Consider the following 20,169-nt stretch of genomic DNA (forward strand, 5'->3'; position numbering starts at 1 on the left):
AGAGACCGTAAATAATAGAGCCCACTTTTTCAGAAAAACTTCTATTCTACTAACTTGTTCTAGGTCGTTGGTCTAGCTCACACAAAATTTTACGTGTACCTAGAGACCCTCAAAAAAACGAATCAAAACATATTGTCCTATTGTTTCATTGTTTTACAGATATAAAGTTTTTTCTTCAACTTGAGTCAATTTTATGTCTCAGGGGTTGACTTATTACAACTAACAGATTTTAAATAAAGGGAGGGACTTTATTCTTGATTTTTTATTATTTGTAATATAAAAATCACATTCGGCTATCTTGGAAACTTTTCACTATGCTGTCATAATTTATTTTTGATACCTTTCAATTGCCTTATGTACAGATTTATTGTTTTATCTTTGTCCTAGACACAGACTTAAACAATCTAAGCAAAGAGTGAAATGAACCCCAGCTAAAAGAGTAAATAAACCCTAACTATCAGACAGTTGTGGCATTTTCACCAAAATGAACGATTCTGCCCCATGTACGTAATGCAAGTTACTGTTACCAATCACTTGTAAACGATATTTGTACTGAGCATAATTCCAATCAAGCTGTGATTGTGTCAAATGCAAAAAGTTATATCTGATTTATGATACATGATAGCTATAAAACTAGACTTAGCAAATACTTAATTTTGACAATGCATAAATTCAGATCCAATGTGGTGGAAATGACACAGTGGTGAATATTTCTTGACATATTTAAACTTGTAAGGGTGTGAAAAAAAGAGTTTATTTCCAAAAGTTCACAAGGTCAGAAAAGCCAATAGTTGAAAAAACACCCGTAAGCCAATGAATCATTAAGTAAGTCCAAACTTGGTAAACAGAGAACAGGTCAATTTCATCCATTTACAGTGCTGGAGTGATATAACTTCTTCGAAATCCTAAATAATTGTGCAAAAGTAAGGAAGTATATATTATTTTTTCACATTAGCCAATTATGGTCATTTTCTCCCTTTTTCCAATCTTCTTGGACCCCAATTATTGCGGTTTAGGGCCATATTTAAAAATGTAATTATTTAATGAACATTAAGTGTGTTCCATCTTATCAAATTACAGTACCATTGCCGCCATTTTTACAAAAGCTTGCTCTGAGCTAAAGCTGGTTCAGCACATTCATTACCTCTGCCTACATACAGTAATCCTCTCTCTTTCTCTCTGACTTCCTGTTATTCAGCACTCTTACTCGTCTCTTTTGCCTCCTAAAGCACTGTGGGGGTTTCCTAAGCTTCTCTGTGGCTCTACAACCCACAGAATGATTTGAGAATATGCAAAACACTTACATAACAATTTTAAATTATTAACATCTTTATGTGGTTTAAACAGAGCATCAGAGATAGCAATGACTTATGTAAGATCTTATATTATTAAAAAAAAGACATGCTTCATAGGTGTGTAGATATGTGTGAGCGAGTGAGCGTGCTCCAAGTATGGCTTCATAATTGCTAAGAAACCGATCTATTTATAGTTTAGAAACCCACAATACTGACATCATCTAAACTTAAAAGGATAAGGCAAAAAATATAAGTTAACTGGCACACTCTGTTTCATAACAATAGAGGTGGCCTCAGTTCCTTTAACTTCAGACTAAAAAATTATTTAATGAAAAATGATCTGACGAAACCACCTAATTATATACTAGTGCCAGGGACACTCAGACTCTCAAGGCTCTGTTATTTAAGTAGGACAGGTAAACTGTCTGTTTCTGTGCAAACATGAGAGTCGACATGAAAGGGACTATAAAATTAAGCACAGGCTACTGATAAACACTTGCCCAGCATTTCATCCCAGAACTAGCTATAAATGATGGGTAATTCCCCATGACGTAGTACTACGTAGACCAGTTACAAAGCCAGTAAGATGTGCAATACCAGTTTCTTTTCTATGCAATACGAAAAACCAGTAAAATCGTTGTAATTTCTGTTGTAAAAACAGGTAACTGTTTCCTATTAAATTAGAAATATTTTACCACTTAATATTCAACCTAATAAAACCATCATAATTGGGTAAAAAAAAAAAGGTTAATAAGTTTAAAAAGACAAAGTGTCACTTCTTTGTTTGTCGTTTCAGTAACTAAAAAATTATAAATTATTTATTAGCGTTAACTTTTATGTAAGACTGGTATTTAGATAAATTCCTAGCTAAGGTCACATTATCCTTCTATTTTGACTCTTGTTTTTTTCTGACTGTCTGTGAATTTTGTATTCTATATTAAAAGAAGTGTAGGGAGAGATACTTTTTCCTACTAATCTTCCATTTCCTTCTATCACTTATTTTTAGCCAATAATTTTTAGATACACCTTTTTTTCCATATATATATATATATATATATATACACAGAGTGGGTACGGAAAGTATTCAGACCCCCTTAAATTTTTCACTCTTTGTTATATTGCAGCCATTTGCTAAAATCATTTAAGTTAAAAATTTAAGGGGGTCTGAATACTTTCCGTACCCACTGTATATATATATATATATATATATATCAATACTGTTATGTGAGGACTGATACTTGACAAGCTTTGAAGTATCTGCATTTTCAGATCAATCTGCCCAATAAACAGTAGCTCTGGATGGATGAAGAAAAATGGATAGATGCAGAAACTTGCTCACAACTTAACTAAATAAGCAAACAGCAGCAATTTCCCACTGGCACGAAGAAGCCTGACCTGTGACCTTATCATATGTTGGAGTCCACAATGTCATGTTCCGATTGATTTCTTTTCTTGAGCATATGGCACAAGAGAGCACTGACAGATTAATGACGTGTGCACAATGTGGATGTGACAGAATTTGTGGTGAGGACGTGCTTAGACTCTGGCTGGATTACTGGTCATTAAAAATAGCACATATGGCTAAAAACAGAAGCTGAGACCATCTTTTGGAGATTAAAGCATAACCAGTAATACACATTTAAAGCTAAGTCTATGCAAGTACAGGAAGAAAGAGTCCACTGTGGCCTGACATACCCAAACAAATCAAGCCTGAAATATTTCCCAGCACCGAGCTGCCTGACTCCTGTATCTACGTCACTGAGGTCCAAGATAAGATGTTGATCAACTGCATTCAGCAGGGGAGTAGAGATGAAAATGTACAGGGAAAAAAGGTAGTCAGTCACACAGACAGTCAAGGTCCAAAACCTATCAAGTACAGTATGTGTGTTTGGTTTGGTGAGCGGTGAATCAAGGCCACATGAAGAAAGAGACATTTCAAGAGACAAGCAATCTGCGATTAAAAAATATGATTGCGGCTCCTCAAATGCAAAAAACCATCACTCCTTTCTTTTATTAAACAATCTCTCTGTTTTTTTTTTAGTATGTGGTGAAGTGGGAAACACATACCACATGGGGAAACCCATTGGTTTCTTTATTAGCAAACTTGGCAAACATAATAAATCAAATAGCTCGTTTAAGCACTAATGCACGCTGTAAATTATTGCCAGACACAGTTAACCATTTTAAATGGCTTTGTAAAACTTTTTTTTTTAATTATTATTTCTTCCATCAGTGACCAAAGGAAAAGTGACTTAAATGTGTTCATCTTAAATGTGTTCAAGTTCTTAAAAACAAATATCAAGGATATCACATGTTCATGACACTGTTATGTGTTTCACTCACGTGAGCTGAAACATGGTGCTAAAATGACAGAAGGTCTGTATTCTGACAAAAGTAAAACATATCTTGATGTTATTAATTTATTTACTTAGTAAGTGTTAAAGTGACAAGGAGCTACTTGAGGCAACAGAAGGTACTGAAATCATCAATGACGTGGTTCCCTTCAAGCATGACTGTAATTCTGTGTCTGATTAAGACACAGACGCCAATGTCTTAACACCTTGCCATTTCTATCCTCTCGCAAGAACTTAGAAAAGCAAACATGCAACGAGAATTGCGAGAAGAGTGAAAAGGATGAGAGAAGAGTAAAAAGAATGAGGACCGGAGGGGCCATTAAGACAACCAAGTCTGATCTGATATCTGCTCTACTGTCAGCTGTACAACTCTGTTAGCAGGTGATGGACTAAGAAGGAGAAGAGTGGAGAAAATGAGAGATGTGATGAAAGAAGAGAAGAAGAGAGGAGAGGACAAAAGAGGAGAGGAGGTGAGATGAGAAGAGAAAAAGGGACGAGACGAAAGGAGAAAAGAAAGAGAAGATGAGGGGAGAAGAGAGGAGAAAATAGGAGATGAGATGAGAGAAGAAGAAAAGAGGAGAGCAGATGAGGAGAGGAGAAAAGGGGGAAACGAGGAGAAAAGACAAGATAAGACAAGAGGAGAGAGGTGTGAAGAAGATTTAATAAAAGGAGTGGGAGAAAGAGGAGAGGAGAATAGAGGAAAGGAGAGAAGAAATAAGACGAAAGTTGAAGAGAGAGGACAAGAGGAGAGCAAAGAGGTAAAAAAGTGGTGAAAAAGGAGAAGAGACAAGCAAAATGGAGAGGAGAGGAGACAAGATGAGAGAAACAGTGGAAACAGGAGAAAAGAGGATGAGAAAAGAGTGGAGAAACAATGTGAATTAAGAAAAAAAGTCAAGAAGAAAAGAGAAAAAAGGAAAGGAGAGAAGAAAAGCAAAGAAGCAAGAGGAAAACGACAAATGAGGAGAGGATATAAAATGAGACGAGAGGAGAAAAGAAGAGACAAGAGAAGGAGTAAGTAAGGAGAGAAAACAAGATGAGACAAGAGTAGAGGAAAGAAGAGAGAGAGAGAGAGATGGTTGCGTGGGCTGCCTGCTCCTCTTACACAGCCATCCAATAATATTGGCTAATTACATGATTTATTCAGCTTCTCCAGCCTCTCATCATGAGTGGGAGTCAAAGCCTCATTGGCTGAGTATATAGCTGCTGACAGAATAGCTTGTCCTGATTTTCTCTCCCTCTCTCATTCCTCTCTCCTACGTTGGTTTCTGTAGCAGCGGTCCCTCTGAGACAGGTTTCCCCGGAATCCACGTAAAGAGGTATCTCTACCCACGCTGCAGAGTCAGGAACATCTCATTTGGAGCTTTCTTCAGTGCTGCCTCTTGCACACACGCACACACCACACGCCCGCAAACCCTCATGCCTGCTCCTCTGGTTCTCTTTTATTAAACTCTAGCTCTACTTCTCCCTCTCTCTCTCTCTCTCCTCATCCTACACTCTCTCACGCAGGAAACAGGGGAACCTGCGTGGGCGGCAGCGTCTCTCCCTGTCATTGAAGCCTTAGGCCCCGTTGACAAATGAAACACTGGGGCCTTTCGACTGAGCGTGGGTGAGAGCGGGGATTCTGTATCTGCACTGGAGGATCTCTCTCTGACACACAAACAAAAACCACAGAGCCCCGTGACCATCACCCACTTGATCGCAACGTTCACGTATTAAGACACGTGTTGAGTTCTGCTGACAGTTTAGCTCTTGTACCGTGTCCGACTTTGATTAAAGAGTAAACTTACGGGTATACTTCAGCTAAACGCTGAGCCATTTGGAAAGCTGTGGGGTCACGATCTGCTGCCACCACCGTTACACCGGGAACCGACTGCAGGATGGCTTTCGAGTGACCTCCGGCCCCAAAGGTCAAGTCCAGGACCACCTGTTAGAAAAAAAAAAGAACAGAAAGAAAAAGCTAAATGTTTCATCCATGATGAAAACTACTTTCGGCTTGAACAAAGCTGCTTAATGTTCAACCAGACATTGATTTTGCTCTAAGTACGAAGCAGCTGTCCATAAAGTTTGTTGCTACTTTTCAAAGAGGTCGGAAAACACATTTGCGCATTCTCTCTCTTTCTCTTCCTTACAAACACGCACACTCACAATAGAGACACTATCCTGTGTTCTCACTCAAAAGTCAATGCATGAGTCATCGTCTCTCCTGTTGAAAGCGTCTCAGTGGTTTCTTAGAGCCACAGTGGCAGCTACACCTTGGGTCCATTTCCCAGAGCCATCCACCCACCCACACGTCATACCCTAAACAATACGAATCCATCCTCAATAGCACCGACACAAAATATTTGCTGTTATAATGCCTGATAACATCTCAAAACCCATGATTCATTCACATCTTTAACTTAGAAAAAAAAACATATGAAGAAGAATCTGTTGAGGTCAGAACGTTCAAGGTTTTTGTTTGTTTTCCATCTGAAGTGCCAATCAATTCGAAAAATCAAACCCCATTCATTGCTTTTTTCACTCTAGTTACTGGTCTGAAAAGCCTAGTACCAGTACCAGATTAAAAAATAATAATAATTACTACTACTAATTATTATTATTATAAAAAAGATTTATTAAAGGGATCATGAACTACCTTTGTTTTTTTTTTATTTTGTACTGTTGTCGGAGTCCCACTTATAAGGTTATCAAGGTTGTTACATAAAAAAACATCATAATTTAGAAATAATAGGCTAATTTCTGTCCTGTTTTGACCCCCTCCCCATCTGAACGCTCTGATAGAATAGGTATGGCAGATTGTAGACTCGGAAGTAAACACCCACTGCTTTGATTGGATAATAGTTGTTTATGTTTGACAGCCTACATCCTTCACAGATGGACGCTGCTGTGATTTAGGTTAAAAATGCATAAATACTCAGTACATATCAAACAATCTGTTTAACAGACAAAGCAATGGTGATCACGTAATGAAAACGGTTACTCACACTTGTGTGGTGCCACATTACGGTCAGATCCAATATAGTCGGCATATCATCTTTTAGTTTTAGTCTCTGAAAATTCTGCGTCGAATTGTGCCTTGATTGTAAACGAATCTGCGGTAAAATGAACAAAGGACCAAGTTCTTACTGATGCGGTCTGGAACTTCATTAAAATTAAAGTTGTGTTTTTCCACAACTTGGCACTGCACAGCATTTTGTTGTCTTCGGAGCCATCTTTATCGTTTGGCTTCTGCGTAGACCTGCGTTTGTCTCTCTCGATATTTAAACTACATGCGTGAATTGGTGGGCGGGGCTAAACAGACAGTGATGTAGAAGCAGGCGTTGATCTTCTTCTGCGGAGGCAGTGTTTAGTCACACTATTACATCAGAGTCATACATTACACAACCTGTCGTTTGCAGACTGGCTTCGATATAAGCTGTTTTTAGACTAACGAGAAAGTTCTGAAACTTACAGAATGTTTTTATAGCTTAATGACCTCTTATATTCTGATTTCTCAGTTCATGACCCCGTTAAAAGAATAATAACCCTAAATCGCTGCCCACTGCTCCAGGTGTGTGTTCACAGTGTGTGTGTGCACTTGGATGGGTTAAATGCAGAGCACAAATTCTGAGTATGGGTTACCATACTTGGCCACATGTCACTTCACTCACTCACTCACTCACTTTTTTCAGCTTGACGGCTCCTGTTCACTGGTTTCATTGTAATGAAAAGAGCAGCTTCTTCAGAAAACTGTTTATATATAATTAAATATATAGTAAAAGTAATATATCCTGCAAAGTTAAAATCATATTGAGGTTTCATTACATTATGATTTTCCATCGAAAATCTGAAGCCACATTTGCTGGCAAAAACAGGCAGTGCTTCTGTTACAGCACATGCAGGTCTTTTTGTTCTTCCTTCATTCCACTGCACACTGATTAACTTGTGAGACACAGACAACATGCTCCGAGGCAGACGCCATAGGCCAACAGTTCCACTCCACCGCTGGGCAGCACACCACAAAGACAGAGTAATTAGTAGCTTCTAATGGATACGTGTCATTAGTACTAGCTGGGAAAATACATCGGGGAGAGCAAAAGCAAGGGCCGTGCGTCAGAATGTCACAAGGCATGATTTTCAATTTAATCTCACGCTAAGAACAAGAAATTTGGTTTCTGTTCACCTCATGGGAGAGATGCCTGTGATAGTGCCTGCGCTCGTTCGTGAGTCACTCCCTTTTTCATCTTCAAGTTTGAACGTTCATGTTCCTACTTTATATTCCACTGCTTTTCCACATAGTTTTGAGTCGTGTTTTTCATTTTCTTTTTATAGTTTTATCATTTACAAATGAAAACAGCTGCAGATCAATACTTGTTTTGCACCATACCCTCAAGTGCATGAGGTCAAAGCCTTTAAATAATGATGCGCTATCAAGCTTTCAACTCTATGTGTCCATAGCAACCAAAAAATCTTCATCCTTCATGCTCTTCTGTCATGAAAAGCCACAAATTAACTTATGGTTCGGAAAGAATTAGAAAACCGGATTAAAGAAAGAACTGCATGAGGAAATTGTTGCAACTGTAATTAATAAATCCAGTTTAATGACAGCAACTCAAGCTGATCCAATGTTCGATTTGCCATTATTAAATAAAAGAGGCTTTGATCACTTTATGCAGACAGACGTTTTAATAGCTGAAAGAGTGAATGAGACATACTGTTAAAACATTTAATGTTTTAGAGGTGCTTTGCCCTAGGATAAAAGAAATGATTTCCTGGCACACGAGCATCACTGTTTTTCTCCGATTCAATTTCTTCCTGTGTTTTAGAGCTAAGTGATTATTCCTCAGTTGATGACTCACTTTCAGCCCTCAAATTCAACTGCCCCCTTATGATACTGACAGGAACAACAACATATGCGCTGGTGTGGCTCTAGCATACTATAATAGTATAGAGGGCTTGCCACATCTTATCTCAACCGCAAAAACAAACATTTCAGAAGTCCCACGGTGTATTATAAATGCTTTTTCTTTTGGTTTACCAAAAGAAGCAGGAAAAAAAGATCGAGCTGGTAAAAACTTGACCACCTCCTCTCTGAAACATCAGCACAGAGATGGGGCTTTTTGGGGGCGATGGGCTCAGAGAGAAAGAGAGAGAAGCATGCGGATCGATAGTGATGTTGGTGGAGGGCTGCGAGCGTGCATGAGCAGAACAGGAGGTCATCAATGGTGGAGGGGCTGCGTCTCCCTCTCCCATCTGAAAAGCAGGCACAGCTAAAGGAGAGGGAGAACAAGACGACACGATGAGTCACAACAACCAGTATCAGTACGCCTGGTGTGCCATTCAATACTAGTGAGAGGAGGAAAGAGGGGTAGATATATAGAGAGAATGAAAACATGTAGATTAAGAAACAAATATATTAAAAACAAAACAGAAACCCTGCCTTTGGTTGGCCTTTGCTGAAAGGGGCCCTGTTGGAGGAAAAAGGCTTGACTGAATTTAGTCCCACTTTAGTATTATCTGACATCTGGTTACGTCAATAGATAATCATTACAACACTTCATTATACCTATTTCTGTGATTATCTAGGAAAAACACAGTAATAAAACCACAGTCATAATAAACATTTTTTTAAAGCTTAAAACTGTAATTTTTATCATTTTAAAATATGTCACATGCCTAAGCCTGATACAGCATATCACTGGATTAGTTTGGTGTGGGACTATCGGTTTATAAGCATTGTTTTTGCAGTTCTTTTTAATTTGTAATATTATTTTTTTGTAATATTTTGTAATTCTTTTAAATTTGTAATATTCATCAAATAGCTTAAGTAAATAAATGTTTTTTTACTGTAATAAAAAAAGCCACATGATCACTAGATATTTTGGTGCATTTAGGAAAATATCATACAGTAAACATCATATATGATTTACAGACAGGAAATGTGCTTTCCATTAAGTATATACTGTACAAACCTTATGTAGCTCCGCCCCTTTTCAGCACTGTGCTCACTGTCTTTTGTCTTCTGGTTTATACATCCACAATGTGAAGGTAAGTTTATGCGAATTTATGAATGAACTGCTTTGGAGATGAAGATGCTTTGACTCTTTTAGTTTAATGGACTAGTTTCTCCCTAACAGAGAACATAAGCCACGGTTAACTTACCACAAGCATGAAAATTTCAGTCGTATTCCATTTTTTACATTAACCCTTAGAACTAATCAGGCTATTTAATTTTTTACTGCTGTGCCTTTAAGACTTCAATATAATATAATATAATATGCTATTTTCACACGCAAAATTTATAACACCTACTTAAAGGGATAGGATAATTCACCCAAAATGTAGCTCACCTTCATGTCGGTTCAAACATGTATAACTTCCTTTCTTCTGTGGAGCAAAAAACTAAAAAATCCCGAGAATCCGTTACTGTGACAGAGTGGGCAACATTTGGACTATGCAGGAAGTTGCCAGTTCTGAAATGTACAGCATGTGTATCTAGGGGTTGAACGATTTCAGATTTGTAAAAGTCGACATTTATGTGATGAAAGTCGAGTCGATGTCGACTAGTAGATGATGACGTCATTAATGAACAAATAAGCCTCAACCTGGAGCTGAGACTCGAACACCTTGTAATTTACTGCTGTAACAACTCATTTTTATCAGTTCTTTTATCTTTGGGTCATTATGTTTGTCACATATTTCTGCTCGTTCTAAATCAGATACAGATAAAGCAGCACAGTAAAGAATATATTTATCAGGGCTGGGTTTTGACACAAATTTCACGATTTGATTCGATTCTCATTCACAAGCTTTCGATTTGATTCCCAATTCGATTCAATTCAATATCAATTATTTTGGACATATATCAGGTACAGTACTTGCCAAATTTTCTCAAGGAAAAAAAATCTCTCAACTAATGCTGTAAAATATACATGAGGCATTTGGTACTACAATATTGATTATATTGTATTGATTTATATTATATTGATTACAATAAGTTATAGCATACAACTGTTAAAATTACACAAGTTTTTAAAATAATAAAGTTACAATTACATAATAATATTTCTACTTCAATTCGTTTTTTTAAATATAAAAATTTTAATGGTGCTTGTCATAAAAAATTGATGGATTTATTCAAACATAAATTAAACATAAGAACAGTAACAATTATAATGAATAGGCCTATGTTATATGGTGCATATATTTAGCAAAATGCCCCTCTGTACAGTTTATTTTTCTGGTTGACTAATGAGTTTATGGTTACCTAATATGTTTTGTTTCTGAGGTAAATGTGACATTACGTGACATTGTTTACAAGACTTTATATTGACGTTTTTGCGCGGCTGAAACACTGATTGAACGATTACATGAGACAGGATACAGATTGTAAAGTTGTACTCTTTCTTTTAACTTACCTTTGGACATTTAGTCATGTTTATTTTGTGCCGAAGCTGGTATTAATGTGGAGGAGATGATCAGTTCACGTGCGCCACGCGCTGCTGCGTCTGTTGAACTGAGGCGCTACAGCAATCTGTAGGGATGGGCGTATCGATCCGAAGTATCGATATATCGATACTAATGCGAGTATCGAAAGTATCGATACTCAAACAATAAATATCGATACTAAGGTGTGTTTTATTTACCAGTGATTTTGTTCATTTAACAAAAAAAAATAATGCATTTAATTGGACGAATAACCTATGTTAGTAAATAATTGTGTAGGATAGAACTATTTTCCTGCTCATCTGAACACACGCAAATGTTGCAAGACAGAACGATTGCTTGTGTGAATTAATTCTACCTGGCAGCATCTCTCTAATAGTGAAGCTGTTGGTTTTAGTTACCAAGAAATATGAGCTAGAACTTTTCAGTTTCTAAGCTTTTTTTTGGGGGGGGGGAATCATAGAATAGTGTTGGCAATACCAACAGATCTGCACGATCTGCGAGTAATGTATGAGCTACTGTCTGTAGCCTATGTGTGTGCGTTACAATGCAGCAGCACATTAGATTAGAACGGCGGTTAACTTACCTGTACAATAAGCTGTTTAAAACGTGCGTTCTCCCGTTAAATTTCGAGCATCCAGATGGTATAATCACACAAGTCTTGTGGAGCGCTATCGGAGTATGCATTTATTTGTCATTTTAACTGTTTGGAAACGGAGCGTAAATGTGGAGTTCAAAGTTGTCCTGTTGCGCCCTCTATAGGAATCGATTAATATCGAGATATGGATATTTTTTACCCAGCCCTAATATTTATGAATGCATTAGTGAGAGAGCGATTGCTTGTGTGAATTAATTCTACCTGGCAGCATCTCTCTAATAGTGAAGCTGTTGGTTTTAGTTACCAAGAAATATGAGCTAGAACTTTTCAGTTTCTAAGCTTTTTTTTGGGGGGGGGGAATCATAGAATAGTGTTGGCAATACCAACAGATCTGCGCGATCTGCGAGTAATGTATGAGCTACTGTCTGTAGCCTATGTGTGTGCGTTACAATGCAGCAGCACATTAGATTAGAACGGCGGTTAATTTACCTGTACAATAATCTGTTTAAAACGTGCATTCTCCCGTTCAATTTCGAGCATCCAGATAGTATAATCACGCCTGTCTTGTGGAGAGCTTTCAGAGTATGCATTTATTTGTCATTTTAACTGTTTGGAAACAGAGCGTAAATGTGGACTTCAATGATTTCTTATCCTGTTGCACCCTCTATAGGACCAGCGACTAGTCGACGTCAAGCTTAAAGAGTCATGGCAGAGCATTAAAGGGATAGTTCACCCAAAAATGAAAATTCTGTCATTAATTACTCACCCTCATGTCGTTTTAAACCATAAGACCTTCGTTCATCTTCGGAACACATAGATATTTTTGATGAAATTCAGGAGCTCTCTGACCCTCCACAGACAGCAAGGGTCCTACCACGTTCAAGGACCAGAAATGTACCAAGAATAACGGCATAATAGTTTGTGTGACATCAGTGATTCAAACTTAATTTTATGAAGCCAAGACAATACTTTGTTGTGTGCAAAGAAAACAAAAATAACAACTTAAAAAAAAAAAAATAAAAAAAAGATTTCTTATTTTTTTGTTTTCTCTTTTCGTTTCTATTTTAATGATGTCCTTACTACCTTTCTTGGCCTACATACATACATATTTACCAATATAGAAGCCAATTATAATGGTGGATACCCATCTTCACCCAATTTAAGTACATCCTTTTCATATTTATGACAGTTAATGCAATTGAGTTACTATAATTATTTTGTTTATCCTCGTACAGGACAGTCCTGTACATAAAGCATTAAGATATGTAGCAACAGTGCATGAAAAGAGAAGCTGCCACTGTCTTTACCACCTCACACCAAACAGTAAATAAATGGGGTGTAAATGGTATGTTTAAAAGTGTTTTCACCTCACTGTAGTCAAGAGGGCCTACCTTTCCTCAAGCTTCATTAGACATCCAAAGACTTCACCGGATAGCCGATGGGATGAAATGGGACATTTCGCTATACACTTGGAGCGTGACAGTTAAGCAGGCCGAAGGGCTGATTTTTTTCCGTGGTGTCACTGTGCACAGCTAATTACCCACAAGCGACACCTCGTCAGCTCACCTGTGGATTTCTGTAAATCACTTTGAGGTTCCTCAGCTACTTGGCTTAAGTAGGCGGCATCTCATTGTACGCCATGCATCTGTACTCCTACTCCCATGTGTACACTACACAAAGACACACATTGGATCTTCCCACGTATTACGAAGCCCTCTCCAAGCAAACCTAACTTTGACATTTGTCACAAAGCTTCTTTAACAACTCACATTAGAACTTAACAACACAACATCCTATTTGTCCAAAAATAACCTTTTAAAATTAAGCCCTCACAATGTTTCATACCATGCTTTTGAGCTGTTTCTAATTTTAATGTAGGAGCCATAAAGGCATTCTCCTCCTCAGGAGCCTGTAACAACGCACTAAAGCAAAGCGAAGCAGTTCTCCGCCGTTAAGATCAATCGGTAACATCCTCCAGCTAAACTTTATAACCTTGATTGCTTTGAAGGAGTTGTCTCTTCTTCTAAAACCATACTGACGCAAGATGCAACATCCCAGCATCAGATGCGACAACCTCTGACTACCTCTACCATGACGAAAGCACCGAGCAAGCCCAAAATAGCGTACCGGTCCCATGGGACAACCACTGGGTGTTGGCTCAGAGCATCTCTGTTTTTTTTTTTTTATTCCTAGTTTTCTCTGAAGCTCTCTTTTCTCCTGGTCACTGGTTTTGTTTACGTACAGGGTCGGCGGGTGAATGGGATTGATGGAAGAATCTGTTTTTAGCTGGATAAAATAAAACAAGACTAAAAAAATTAATGTCTCCTGCAGCATAGTCAGACAGCAATCTTTTTATATGGGACTCTGGCCCTTTAAGAAACCTGCCTTCTCCACTGCCTGAGATGGACATAACAACTCCCTGAAGGATTTGGCTATAATGGGCTTGGCATTTGCAATGGTGATTGACACTGAAGATGATATTGATATTTCATACAGAGTGGTGTTGAAGGCCGGGCTCTCTGGTCTTACTCTACCGATGCAGCTCTGGGAAGAGAGTAGAGGTGAGACGTATGGGCACAACGAGAGAGATCGCAACGGAACGGCTCAGTGGTCTTCCACAAATAGAAGAAATCCATATCACCTCTTTTATTGACACGTCACAGGTCAGGGATGGAAAAAAGGGTCTGTCAGTAATGACAGCACTGAAAGGGAAACGAAATGAAACCTACAAACAAAAAAGCAGTTTTTAAAAGTTTTGTAAAGTTGTTTTACATGCCAAACGAGGTCAGGGATAAGACAAGGCCTTCCAGGTTGCATTTTCTGCCTTCACCAGCAGAGGGGACAGGAGAGTAAGGAGTTACTCTGAATTTCAAAGGACACTCAGGAGGGTCACCGCCGCCAGACAAAGACTTTCCAGTCAAGCACACTCTTGTCACGGCCTGTCAAACTACCGTTTGTGTGAAAAAACGCAAAGCACGCATCAACAACACAAAGCTGTGGCAAAGAACAAATGACCCACACGTATTTGCAAACAGCGGCAGTCGAGTACCTTTTCCCGATTTGGCTTACAGCACTGACCAGAGACAGACAGATGAGTCAATAGACCTGTCTCTCAATTGCTCACTGCAATAAGTGAAGAAGGCCGGCAACTTGAGAGATGGTACAAATTCTACCTGTGTCTCCCATGCCCAGTTCAGTTACAGCAGGGGATCTAAAATGTCAACCAGGGGAAGTTTTGGAAATATCTTCTTACGCCAACAGACACACCATTAAGGAGAGAGACCGACTAGAACAGGATCGCTTTTCCTCATCATGTGGTTGCCATGGCGCAAGGGAGATTGGGTGGGGGTGGAAACGGGTGGCTTGTTACTTTTTTTCCATTCTGTGTTCGAGCTTGACACGAGATTCGGTTTACATGTAATTTGTCGGTGCGCTAATGGAGAGCATGTGTCTGTCGGATACCCCATTTGGAAACTTTGGGCACAATGTCTAAAAAAAAAAACAGTGTCACTTATTCTTAAAAAATAAGTCGGCTCAATGGTGTCTCTGAACATGGACGAGTATCAAAACTACAGCCGCCAAACAAATGCCCTCTCTGCCCGTAACAAGTCATTCTTACTGCACACTTTCATCAGCATAATCTCTCACTTCAACCAGAGATTAGTTCATTGATCGGACTATGCTTGAGATTGAAAAAAAAAAAAGCAAAACAGCATGCATCCGGGCCTCCAGGCCTTCGAGAGGCTGTCAAACTCTTCTGGGAAAAGGGAGTTTCCTCTATAATTACCCCCCTTGTCAATAATTTGCATAACTAGCTGGATGATTGACGCCCGCTGACAAAATCCTGCAATGTAATGACTATATTTGTACACCTCAGTGTTGTACAGCTGTGCGTCTAGCATAGCAAATGTGGCTTTAAGCACGCAGAGTGGGCTGTTACAAATAAAACAACTGTTTGAAGCACAGATATGCACACTGAATTGCAATTTACATAGCAGAGTATTACATTACTTTGATTTGCATAGTTTTCAGGGGGATTTATTTACTTGATGAACTTGATGAATTCAATAGGCACACACCAATTAAAACTCTGGCCAATATGGACGAGTCACGAGTCAATAATTATTTGCAATTTACAGCAGATAACAGATGAAGGGCAGATATTAAAACTTTGTCGGTTTTGTTTGTTGCCATTTTACCAAAAAACAACCATGACAACTATACAAATTAAAGGTGCTCCATGTAATTTTTTTGACTGTACTTAAGCATGAAAATACCATCAAATGTTTGCAGATATTTAGGAAACATGCTACTGTAAGTTCACGTACTCAAAAAACAATCCTACAGCCAGTTATTCTACTTTGAAATCTGCATTCCATGTTGGAATATCTGTTTTTGTTTTGGTCTGTTTGATTCCACCCAATTTACCCAAATTTCGACACCCCGGGTTGCCAGTTGGTGGAAAAAACAACTGGGTCAGAAATCACAGATTCTAGCCGCCCAAAAAAGCCTCGGCATCCATTAAAAAAACTCTATGACCAGAAGCATATTAAAATGTGGATAAAACAACTTATCAACTTACAGTTTAAGGCTCTTCGCCCTTCCATTGTCAACTGCACTCGTTTCTGTTGCGTGTCCTCAATCTGGCAACCCGTGTAGTGTCTAAAAATGCTCCAGAGGAGAAACTACTCTCTCTAATATTTTGAATTTGGACAGCAGTACCCATTTCAACCACTAGCTGCCAATATTATATACTGCACCTTTAATTTTTTTTATTTTGTCTATAGATAAAAAGTATCTAAAAAAAAAATCAATCATTTAAAATGCTACAAATTAATTTAGGTGAATCGCAATATAATGTACAGTATGAAAAAATATATTTATTTATTTTGCTGGTTTGTAGGGCAAATAGGTTTACCCTTTACTGCACTTTGTAATTCTTCTAGTTACCTAACTATAGCAGTTAATGATTCAGAAGTTTTACCCATTCAGAGGAAATATATTACTTCCATGTTGAAAAATAAGGTGGATTGTGCATCCCTAGAAACTGATAAAAAAAGAATAAATCATCAATTTCATGTTTACAAAACTGACATGGTAGTTTTCAAAGGAAGTCATCAGAGTACCTAAAACGATCAAGACAGACATCCATGAAGTGGAATCACAGTACGGCTGCACGATTATGACAAAAAGATCATAATTGTCGATTGTTCCCTTGAAATTGTAATTGCGATTATTAATTATAATTATCACAATTTACATTGAATGATGTTTATACCATTGTTTGAAGCAACTACATGCCATATTTTTACATAAAAATAAACAAGCTGAAAACACTCAAACTGAAAAGCTTTTATTGCTTTTCTATAGTATTAAGCCTCAAATGTCAACTATACATTGAATTGGTTTCTTCTTTAAATAATAATAAAAAAAAGTTCAAATATGCATGGCATTATATAAATTAAAACAACGGAAAAACCCTTAAGATAACTTGTAGAAAGAAAAAAAAACACTCCGAATAACATAAGTGGACTTCGATTAATTGCCGCTTTGAACGATTATGTAATTATGGCATCCGTAATAGTAATCGCGATTAGAAATTCGATTAACTGTGCAGCCCTAAATCACAGTTATTTTTTCTCTCCCATCCATTTGATGTTAACAATTACTTTTGTCATATTTTGTTGCATTTTGGTCTATGCTACCAGAAAGCATGTCAAAACATAGTCCAAGATGGCTTCCAGTAACACACTTGGCAAGCTAGAAGGAATCTGAGTGATGGACATAGACCAGGTGAATGTTTACAATCTCAACCATGTTCCTGAGAAACAAAAGATTGACCCAAAAACACTTAAAGCAGGAGAGGTCCACTGGACCCATTCCAAATACTACACTGCAAGGATTCTGGGCCAAAGAGAAAAAGAGAAAGGGGCTAGGCAACCAATGAGGTGCGTGCCAAAGGACAGGAAAAGCTTCTGGCAATTACTCTGTCAAGAGGAATTGTGTAGTTGATTGTCCCCATTGAAGTAGACCGCCAAGATGCATGTGTTCTCTTGCTCTACACCGCTTGTTTGTATAGCATCCGAGAAGAACCAACCTGACATGCTTCCACGAGTCTACGAACAGATAGGAGAAGGACAGGGATAACAGTGGAAAAACATTTTTTCATCCTGCTCAAAGATGCAGCCTTTGCCTCCTTAACCACATGTTGTGTAACGGATTAAGTCCGAACACTCACAGACAGAGCACTTTGTGCCAAGGCTGTTTTTAACTGCCTCTGTTATTTGTAGAGCAGATTTGTCTATTGTTAGTCTGAATAAATAGCAAAGAGCGACAAAAAACACACAACATTCCTCGGCTTTTGAACTGTTCACAAGAAGGCCTGATCCAGTGAAGAGCACAACAGAGGCCTCGAGGTCAAACAACACATTCACGTGCCACCATACAGCCTCGGCAGCGAGGCCGATGTTTGCAGAGTCTCACCACCACCTTGAATGATGGCTGTAGATATTCGTGTTGACATTGTCTTGACTGAGTGCGTGTGGGCAGTTTAAGGTGACTATATCTACCTTGCAGAGGGATGAGCAAGGAAAAGCCTAAGGCTACCGCCGAAAGAGAAACTAACCCAAGCTGTTAAAGTTGCTCTGAGATCTGTTGCCTGTCCCATGGACCACCCCCGGGTGAGTCTGCAGTAACGTATGCTGCTGTCAGTGGATATTTTAGTATGGATGTTCCTGTACTATATGGCTGTGTAGTGTGCTCATTTGCTCCCGAGCACACTGTCAATGTCCTATCACACGGAGCCAGACAGCCTCCCCGCCCCCATGCCACCAACTCTGCCCCCCAGCTCATGAACTTTTTATGAGGCGACAGGGACATGTGTTCATTGGAGGTCTGCAGTGATACCGTAACAGCTCTTTGTGAGCCTTAAACTATTTGAAACCGTACTTTCTGGCAAACTTGGCCATTGTTCAGCTTTTTATCCTGCTAGCTCGTACCTGCTTTAGCTTTAAATTAGTCTTCATGCCAAGCTTAAACCCTATAACAATTTAAAACTTGTCTAATTCCATTTGAACAGCCCAAATCATCAGCGATGATAAAAAATGGATAAAGACGAAAACAAACTAAAGCCATCTCCCTCCCCCAGGGAGGTGTTTAACACATTACCCTCGGAATTAGCCAGCATGTCTTATTCAGAAGCTTTGCCTGGGTTACAAGGATGTGAATATTCTAGCATCTCCTGGGTCGGAAGAAGGGGGAAAGAGGGAAAACATACAACTCTTGGATTTCTGTTTGGTAATCAAACCACAAAGCAGCCGCAGATACCATTGTTTACTTATCTTTGAACCCAATTTAGAGCAAAAGGTCTTTGCACGCGAGACGTCGAGTTAGGAGATGAGAAGGTTTGTAGCTCTCCAAAATCTACCTTCCGTACTCCTGTCTGACTGGCATTGATAATAGATTTATCTCGAGTCACAGAGGCCTTAAAAAGGCCAAGATCCTTCACTCACGCCAGTGCGCCGCGAGAGTGAGAAAAGTGCGAGACGGGCGATAACAGAGATAACTTTTGAAAAATTAGCCCTATTGATTCCTGCCATGCTTTCGCATCTGGTTAACTGCCTTGTCGGGTGGTAAAGGTTTTAATAGGCCTGCAGTCAGTCATGCACTGACAGATTGTGGGCTCGGGCCCATTGACCAAGCAGATCTAAGCTAAGATCTGATGGAGGACCCCCTCTATCCTGCAGGGAGAGGAGGTGGAGGGTGATAAAGATAGGAGATGGATAGCCCGAGGAAGGGATTTATGTCTGGACTGACGCCCCTGCAGACGTCACAGGGTGTTAACTATGGCACATGCAGCAGCTCCTGTCTCCACCCACCCCTCACTCTGAGAAGTCCTGCAAAACTTTCCTTGCTGACAGGCTTTCTTTATGCACCAGACAGGGAGTGAAATCTCTGCTTCAGAGAAAGCTCTGAAAGCTCTGGGAGAGGAAGCCTCTGAGAATGTCACTGCTGGGGTGTGTGGCAGGGTCTTTATTAATTAACCTTCATGTACCCTTGTAGCTGTTTTCCCGGCCGACATGTTCCCTTGCAATTATGAGCAGGTCTCCTCATGCGCTTAATAAAAATATGTACCATAAAAACAGCTGTTCAGGTTGTGCTTTCTGAATTTCAAGCATTTTCCCAATGGGTTTCCAAGAAAAAACGGGTCTGTGGTAGGCCTGGATGATAAAACGGTATCGATGTTTATCGACGGTACACCTTCTTCGACATCGATAGAAAAATTGTTTGATATAGCGCACGATATAGGCATGTACTATGAGTGATGCCGACAGCACACACAAACACATGCTGAATTGAGTGCTGTGACTGCCTGTGATGAGGAGATTGTGAATAAAGAATGAATATTAGTCGAATTCAAAATAAACATTTGCATTTGAATGTTAGGTCAGGTGTGCATCAGGGAGCGTCATCAGTGGCGCGTGAGATGCGGTGATGT

General features: G+C 39.1%; 1 protein-coding gene across 3 annotated transcripts in view; it reads right to left on the reverse strand.

The window, feature by feature from the left end:
• Positions 1-20,169, reverse strand: part of LOC107670761 (methyltransferase 15, mitochondrial 12S rRNA N4-cytidine) — a 61,201-nt gene that overhangs the window by 20,995 nt on the left and 20,037 nt on the right. For all 3 annotated transcript variants that reach the window (XM_016463515.1, XM_016463513.1, XM_016463514.1), the window contains exon 3: positions 5,437-5,573. In XM_016463515.1, coding sequence (XP_016319001.1) covers positions 5,437-5,573 — 137 coding nt within the window. The remainder of the gene's footprint in view (positions 1-5,436; positions 5,574-20,169) is intronic.

This window comes from Sinocyclocheilus anshuiensis, unplaced genomic scaffold, assembly GCF_001515605.1.
Source record: "Sinocyclocheilus anshuiensis isolate Anshui unplaced genomic scaffold, SAMN03320099.WGS_v1.1 scaffold816, whole genome shotgun sequence".
Taxonomy (NCBI): domain Eukaryota; kingdom Metazoa; phylum Chordata; class Actinopteri; order Cypriniformes; family Cyprinidae; genus Sinocyclocheilus; species Sinocyclocheilus anshuiensis.